General features: G+C 31.8%; 1 protein-coding gene across 1 annotated transcript in view; it reads right to left on the minus strand.

Moving 5' to 3' along the window:
* Nucleotides 1-7,213: 7,213 nt before the first annotated feature.
* Nucleotides 7,214-8,610, minus strand: part of Oscillin (glucosamine-6-phosphate isomerase Oscillin) — a 17,663-nt gene continuing 16,266 nt past the window's right edge. The window contains exons 6-7 of the mRNA XM_014415268.3: nucleotides 7,965-8,138; nucleotides 7,214-7,308 (exon numbers count right to left, since the gene is read on the minus strand). Of these exons, the coding sequence (XP_014270754.1) occupies nucleotides 7,288-7,308; nucleotides 7,965-8,138 (195 nt within the window). The 3' untranslated portion in view covers nucleotides 7,214-7,287. The remainder of the gene's footprint in view (nucleotides 7,309-7,964; nucleotides 8,139-8,610) is intronic.

The raw sequence follows: 8,610 nt of genomic DNA on the forward strand, positions 1-8,610 counted from the left end.
GGATATCAAATTCCTGATCCAAAGGAGCTCTTGAAGAGTCGAAGAAATACTCATATACTCCGCCTCACAACTTGATAAGGCGACAGTTTTCTGCTTCTTGTTATTCCAAATAATTGCACCACCTTGGATTAAAAAACAATAGCCTGTGATTGAATATCTTACATTTATCTTATTCCCCCAGTCAGCATCACAGTACACCTTCAAATTCTCTCCTCCGTCTCTTGAAAAAGTCAATTTATAATCTACCGTACCTTTGATGTATCTCATTAATCGCTTCACAGCATTCCAATGTACTCTTCTATAATTATTGTTGTACCTGCTGAGAAGATGAACAGCAAAGGTGATGTCCGGTCGGGAAACTTGAGATAGATAGCAGGCTACCTATTCCTTCTTGATAAGGAATGTTCCTACAATCATCTTCCTCTCCTTTCTCATTATCAGTGAATTCTAGTCCAGGTTCTATGGGGTTGCTTGTCGGCTTAGCTTTATCCATATTGAATTTTTTCAGAATTTGCTCTGCATATGATTTTTGGGAAATGCTGATTTTCCTGTTGACACGGTCTCGAATAATTTCCAATCCAAGACATCTCTTGATTGCTCCTAAGTCTTTCATCTCGAAATTCCCTTTTAATTCGGGAGGTCAAAACTTGATCATTATAGAATAATATAAAATCGTCAACATTTGCTATTAGATCATAGATATATATGATAGATATATCAACAGATTGCTATTATTAGACAAGATTTATTATTCCTCATAATGTAAACACAGGGATCTGCTTTCGACTGTAGAAAACCAATGTTTATTAGTTTATCATGTAGGTTTTTGTTCCAACTACGGCCACTCTGTTTGAGTCCATAGATGGATTTTTTGAGTCTCCATACTTTCTCTTTTTCCTCTTTAAGGAACTCAGATAGTGGTATTACATAAATTTCCTCCTTTAATTCGCCATGTAAGTATGCTGTTGTCACATCCATATGGTCTACTTCAAGGTCTTCTTTTGCAGCATAAGAGAGTAAATATCTTATAGAAGAATACTTAACTACGGGTGAGAAAGTTTCGTAGTAATCTCGCCCATAAACTTGACTACAGCCTTTAACAACCAGTCTAGCTTTGAAAATCCTCTGTTCTTCATCCTCTTTTATTTTAAGAATCCATTTTGATTTTAAGGGTTTGACGTTGGTTGGGAGGTCCACAACTTCGAATGTGTTGTTTAGTTCCAGAGCGTCCATCTCCCTTCTCTTGGCAGCCACCCACATTTCCTTATAGGGTTCGTCAATGTCCTCTTCATTTATTTCTTCATTTGAGGCTAAGTATAACTCAAATCCAGGAAAGGTCTTGGTTTTACGGTGGCGTTTCGATCTCCAAGGAATAGTCACATCTTCCTCTTCTGTGGGTTCAATATTGTTATCAACATCCTCAGCCTGATTTTCGAAACCATAAAATGGTTCTTCACTGTCCAGTTCTTCATTGTAAGGTACTTCGTCTTCCGGTTTTTCACTATCCAAATTATTTGATCGCTCAGAAAAAACACTAGGAATTTCATTAGGCGATTTTGAAATTTCATTCGGTTTCTCAAGTGAAGTTGCCTTCTCAATAAATTTTACATCCCTGGAAATAATAGCTCGCTTCGGGTTTGAAGGGTTGATAAGTCTGTATGCTTTACAGTCATCAGGATACCCAACAAAAATGCATTCTTCAGAATTGGTATCCATTTTTTTCCTATTTTCCTTAGGTATAAATCTCATGGCTTTACATCCAAAGGTTTTGAGATAAGATAAATTAACTTTTCTACCTGACCAAATTTCCTCCGGTAATTTATAATCAAGAGCTTTAGTAGGGCTTCAATTTTTAAGATAAGTGGCTCTACTCACTGCTTCTCCCCAATATCTTAGATCCAGACCTGAGTCCTCTAACATGGTCCTAGATTTCTTAATAATTGTGCGATTAGCTCTTTCACTTACACCATTTTGTTGAGGAGAATAAGCTGGAGATTTTTGATAGACGATCCCATGCCTACGTAAGTAATTCTCTATAAGTTTTTATTAGTATACTCCTTACCATTGTCCGTACGTAATATTTTTATCTTAGCCTCAAGTTGTTTTTCTACCTCACTGTAGGTCGATCACTTTTCTTGGATTTTGTGACCAAAGCCGATTCTTCTCCTGATTCCTTCTTAGAGGATTTTTGGATAAGCACTGATCTAATATAATCTGATGTAGTTTGGACACCTGTGCTCTCCATAGCCATTATCATAGGCTCATACTCCTCTGATAGCCCACTTAGCATAATAACACCAATGAATTTGTCATCAAGGCCAGCTCCTATAGTTTCTAATTTTTGAGATAGTGACAAAATCTCATTTAAGTAGTCTTCCATGCTACTAAAATGGCTTAAATCAATACGAAAAAGTTTTCTAAGAAGAGATAACCTTCTTGACAGGCCCTTGTCTTCATTAGTGTTTTCTAGCTTTTCCCAGATTTCCTTAGCTGTTGCAACATTTTACAATAGGGTAAAGGGATTCATCAATTAATAAACAAATTTTGGCTCTAGCCTTCGAATCCATCTTCTTATCTTCATCTTCTCCGGTGACATAACCCCACAAGTCCTCGGCAGTCAAATACATCTCTGTTGCGAATTTCCAAGAGTTGTAATTTTCCCTTCCGAGTAATTTTTTAACTCCAGGTGACCAATTAGAGCTGTTTTCCATGTTTTTCTTCGAATCCATAGCAAAAAAAATAACCAATAGCAGTTGTGTACACGTGTACTCGGCTCGATTTACACTACTTACTTCCATTACACACAACTTTAAATTATACAAACTTTTATTGTCTCTCGAATGTCGTGGCCAGGGCCCATAACCAATGTTGGTTAATAAATAACACTAGATTCGAGAGATAAGGTTTTTTATTACTTACAAAACTCTTCTCATTACAGTTCACTCACACTAGGTACAGCACAAAATATGGCGGGGAAACATACATGGGCATATGAACATATGCCTTCTATATTTCTTAATAAATTTAGGATTACAATATTAACAGATATATTTAAATTTTATTTCTGAGCCACTCATGGCAATAATTGGTGTTTTTAACTAAATTACTTTTTATGTTTTCAGGGTTTATTTTCCATTTGCATATAAATAAATTAGTACAGTAATATAGGCATTATATTGAATGCCATCTTCACCTTATGGGGTACCTTAGCTTCATTGGTCTTTACCATTTTGATTTCTGTGCATTCTTCATAATCTACATTACGTTCTTTTAATAATTCATTTTTTCTCATTGTTTTTATCTATTTTGAGATTTTTAAAGGAAATTCATTCTTTGTCCTCAGGATGTAGTATGTAGAAGTTTTATCCTCTCCCCCAATCTTATCAAGGTGCTCATCTAATGATCCTTGAAGTGTGAGGGACAACAGGATCAGATATATTCCTTGAGTTTCCTTAGTTTTCCTGGTGTACTCAGCAGAACTGAGCACTTAATGGAATAAACTAGACATCGGATGCAACCATTTTTGCCCATTGGTTCAGCTGGGATCTTCGTCCTGGTAATCACTCATATTCTTATAACTGTTACATGGTTTTAACATGGGGCCAGGTTAGCCCTGCAAGCTATGATCCTTACTATAGATAGCCAAGTTAAGCAGTATTAAGCGTAGTAAGCACCACCTGTCTTTATTTTACTTTTTTTTTTGTGGATAAATTTCAATCATACTTTTTTTAATATCTTTTTGTAAAACTATTGAAGTGGTTCTCATTTAGGCTTTTGAACTAACCACAAGGTGTTTAAACTATCAATGCTGTTTCCATACAGCTTCATTTCTAGTGAGGAGTTTTACCCTAATTGTCAATTACAGTGCCACAGTTTATGTTTAGACTCTAAAATTGTGGTTTAATTCATTGAAATTCCTCATTATGTTCATTTATCAGAGTTCATTACTTTCAGTTTTTTAGAATTCAAAAAATGAAGATCATCGATGGGTATAGAAATAGGTTCATAGGCTCAAATACGTTTTACTTTGAGAAGGGGTGAAAAAAACCTCATCAAGCAAATCTGACCCACTAGCTGATCCAGATGGGGTGCACACCCACACAGTAGTTCTAGTTAAGAACCTCCAAGAGGGGTGAGTATTGTAAGTAATGAATTGGATTTGATTGAAACTTGTAGCTCTATTACTGTCTACATACGAATACTGTTCTATGGCTGGATTTTACCTAGATAAATAATTTAGAAAAAAATTATTAATATTGATTTGAATAGATACTTCTTTGCAAATAAAATCACTGATTTTAATTACACATGTACCGTATCGCCTGATGCTTGAGTCATCATATACGGCCTTTTATGATATATACCACACCATGAAGAACATTTATAATACTTTATTGAAATTATGCCCCTTATCTAATTTTTTTCCTGTTATAAATAAACATAGTTGCTAATCTGATGAGAATCATTCAATGTTTCCTTCATGTACTTATTCCTTAAAAGATCCGCATGTTTCTAGAACTGTATATGCTGGAATTACTGGGGATCCTAATATACCTTAAAATATAGAGTCACTTATCGAGATTTAATTGAACCCCATTGTGAAACTTTTGAAAGTAGTGATAAATATCTCCAAGAAGCCTTATAAAACAGATTGATAAAAGGTTGTTTTAATTACACTACCTCCTGTTACTCTATCCACTCTAATTTTCCATTCACTACCTTAATTTTTGTTTGAAAAGTGGACAAACACTTTTATTATAGTAATGTGAAACTTCTCTTGACAGACGAACTTCTATAGTGAGACCCTCTCTTAATAGGTAAATGTATTAAGATCCTGGCCAACAAAGTACTAATTTAATGCATTTGAACCTCTCCACTCCTTCAGATTAGTTGTTACCAATTTTATTCCTTATCAGTACTTTTCACTACTCTGGATTGGACATAAGTTACGAAATATATATGTACAAACTTAAATTCCAGAATTAAATTTGTGGGTTATTTATTTTGAGAAAAAATCATAAGTACATAATACCAATTTGTACCAAATATATAGAAGCATTAAAAAAAAGTTATGTTTAATTAAAACCTCTTGTTTCACCTCCTCATCCGTTCAAATTTTTTTTTCCACCCATGTGAGTCTTCAGGAAGGTAAAAATATGAAAATCTGAAGACACCAAGTTAGGGGAGTAAGCAGGGTGTTTCAACACATACCAACCAAATGAATTCAAAACCGCCTTTGTGGCACTGGCCATTTGAGGATGATGAAAAAATTAACCAAAGAAATTAAGTTATATGCATTAAATTCACTGTTTTTGATGTTAAGTCTCGAAACAAATTTTAGTACCTTAATTAAGAGTACTAGCCTGTTTCATTCAAGAATATGGGCTGTCTTTAAAAAAGATATTTGGATATGTAGTCCTGAAAGCAATGTGGAATTTCAAGAATCCACCTTATTCTGCATAATAAAATGAGATAGTAAAGTAAATCAGTATAATGTTGTAAAAACAAAAAGATTAAATAAGTACTGACACTTATACCGGATACCCTACTAAACATATTTACCCCCCTTAACATCTACATTTTTTTGGAATTTTTTTGTTTGGCCTTAACAGTTGCATGTAGTATGTCTTTTGAGAGTATTGTTAATTTTCTGACCTTCTCCTGCCTTACTCTTATATTTCCATTGAAATGGGTTAATTTTTTTTTTTTTTTTTAACAGATTCTGATCGTACACCATATTTTAACATAATTTGATGTTGGGTATTTTTTTGATCCAAGTGTCCTGAAAGCGTAAATCAGAAAAAGGCAAAAACAATTTTTTTTTTTTTTTTTTTTATGGCTTTAGATGATTAGTACAGAGATTGAATGAAACAAATTCTTTTTAGAATCCAATTTTCTATAAGAATCTAACACTGTAATTTGAGTTTCTTCAACTAACTGGGGAGATTGAAATGGCTGTCAGGAAAAAGCTCACTGATGGTGGGGGATTACAGGAAATTCAAATGATGAAATGATTTTGTTCTTTAGCATTTTTCAATTTTCCGTTGCGATTGTATGTGTATTGTTAAAACAGTAACATAATTGTTTGTGGTTATTGGTGATTTTCACCTTCAGGACACATTAGATCAAAAAAGTACTATGAATTTGATAGTAAATAAGATTATAAGACAAATCATAAATATTGAATTCTGATAGGAAATCCCCTATAAAAAAAAAGAAGTATTCCTTTCCAATCAGAGTTGGATGTACTGGCGAAGAACTAGAAAAGGTTAGAAATTACCAATACTCTTGAAAGATAAACTAACTGACGCTGTTAAAACCTGTTATGATCCAGTAAAAATAAAAGAAAAATTCTAAAATGACCGCAACCCTGACCATCTTATATTCAAAATTCCAAAAATTGTAGAGGTTAGGGGTAGGGTGAACCTTTTTGTTGGGACACTCAGCATATAAAGAATACCTGAGAAGTGATGGCCCAAAAAGCTTTTTTTATTAAGGCCTTGAAGCAAGTATTAAAAAGACTTATCAGAGAAAGAGGTATTGAAGGGGATGGCAGAGGCAATTAACATTTTAAGTGCTCTTAAAGGACAGGCTATATGACTTATAGTCACGAGTTGTGGGTGAATACAACTGATTTAGAAGAAAAGTAAGATTTATACTGTGGAGGTAAAATTGGACATTATTACCTCTCCTTCAAAATTACTTTAAATCAAAGTATGGTCATAACAAAATATTTTATTTTCAACAAGAAAAATATATATATATTTGAAAAATAAATATTTAATGTTATAAAAACACTTGTTATAGTCATAAAATATATCCAATAATAATTATACCAAACATAGCTCAAATAAAATAAAAATATTATCATTAGTAAAAATTATAATATTTACAAATTTATTGTTTTTAAAATTACATAACAAACCAATTTATAAATTGGTTATATTATAACTAATATAATTATAACTTATTGTTCCCTATTCCATCACAATATGTTTCAAAATAGTTTTTATTCTCAACTATAATTCATTATAAAAAATGATTATAAATGATTTTAACGATCTATAACATTTTAATTAATTTAACATATTCAAATGTATAAAGATTGGAATGAAATATTATTTTCTTTATTCATTATTTTCTTTCTTAGTCTTATTTTCTTTTTCTTTTACCAAATAAGATGATTTATTTGGCTGATAAGAAACATAAGATAAAGGAGGAATATATTCCTTAGAAATATGCAACCAAGCAGTCTATCTTATGATTTTTTTTTTTCCAAATCCTCTTTTAGTAGGTTATTGGGAGTCCCTGTAAAAAAAAAAAAAAAGAAGCATAAATATAAGTAACAGCTTCATCTCACTCAAACTCAACTCTAAAATGAATACTTGACATTAGTAAGGATATATAAAAAAAATTGGGCACAGTGCTATATTCACTCAGTCTCCAAGTTTACTGAGATTGGATCAAAACTAAAAAACCTTCGTCAATAGCTTTATGGGCTGTTGTGGGACTGATTAATTATTCTTTAATTCAATCATATAGTTTATATAATTATTTAATATGTTAACTGCCAACTAAAAGATAACTCTTAATTTCACTGAGAGTTATATAGTAGTTTACACTTTTGCCTAGGATGTCAGTTACAATTCATCTCTTAGTTTCTGTAATTGCATAGGATAATGAGTTATCTCTTTGTTTACTTTTTTTTTAAGAGTAAGCATAGCTAGAATGGAATTTGTTGTGTACATGTAATGTATAAATAATAATATAAAGCATGCATTAATAAGAAACAGCTGGGAAAAATAATATAGCAGTTAATGTGTTAAATAATGGTTAATTTTAAATTTTATAACTATATATATGCTATAATTAGATAAATAAATCTTAAAATATATTTTTAAAGTTGTAAATTTTTAAAATCTAAAAACAAATTATTTTGAAATATGATTTAAAATAAAACTTACTTTGAAATATTTTACTGTCTTGACTTTCAGTTCAAGAGTAGCATCATCATCACACACAATTGTTGTCCTTGGGTGCATTTGAAAAGCTGATACAGTCCACATATGATTTATACCTTCTTCAATAGCTTTATGTAAAGCATATGCTTTATTAGAGCCAGTTATTAATATAAGTACCTTTAAAAATGATATTTACAAATTATTACTTTGTCTATAAATTATATTATTATAATATATGTCTATAAATTATATATTTGTCTCTAAATGAAAAATGTTTGATGAATGTTGAAGGTTGTATAAATTTTGACATTTGAACAGTTTTGTGAAATTCTAAAAAACAAGGACGTTTTAACAGGCATTTTTGGAAGGAAGGTACTCCAGGACCTTCAAGCAAAAGAAATTAACTGAACTGTTAGCAATAACTTGATAGAAATATAAGTGTGGAAAAGTTAAGTTTGTTATTCAGTTCTTCACTTTGAGGTAATTCATTTATGTAAATAAATGAACCGTTGTATATATGTATATATAGTTGACCGTAAAAATTGACATATAAGATGGTCAGGGTTGCGGTCAAAAGTGAAACAAAAATAGTTTACAACTATTTATTTTCCAACGTTTCGCCCCACTTTGCAGGGCTTCATCAGGGCTA

The sequence above is a fragment of the Halyomorpha halys genome, unplaced genomic scaffold (assembly GCF_000696795.3).
Source record: "Halyomorpha halys isolate HHAL.00 unplaced genomic scaffold, Hhal_1.1 Scaffold96.1, whole genome shotgun sequence".
Lineage (NCBI taxonomy): Eukaryota > Metazoa > Arthropoda > Insecta > Hemiptera > Pentatomidae > Halyomorpha > Halyomorpha halys.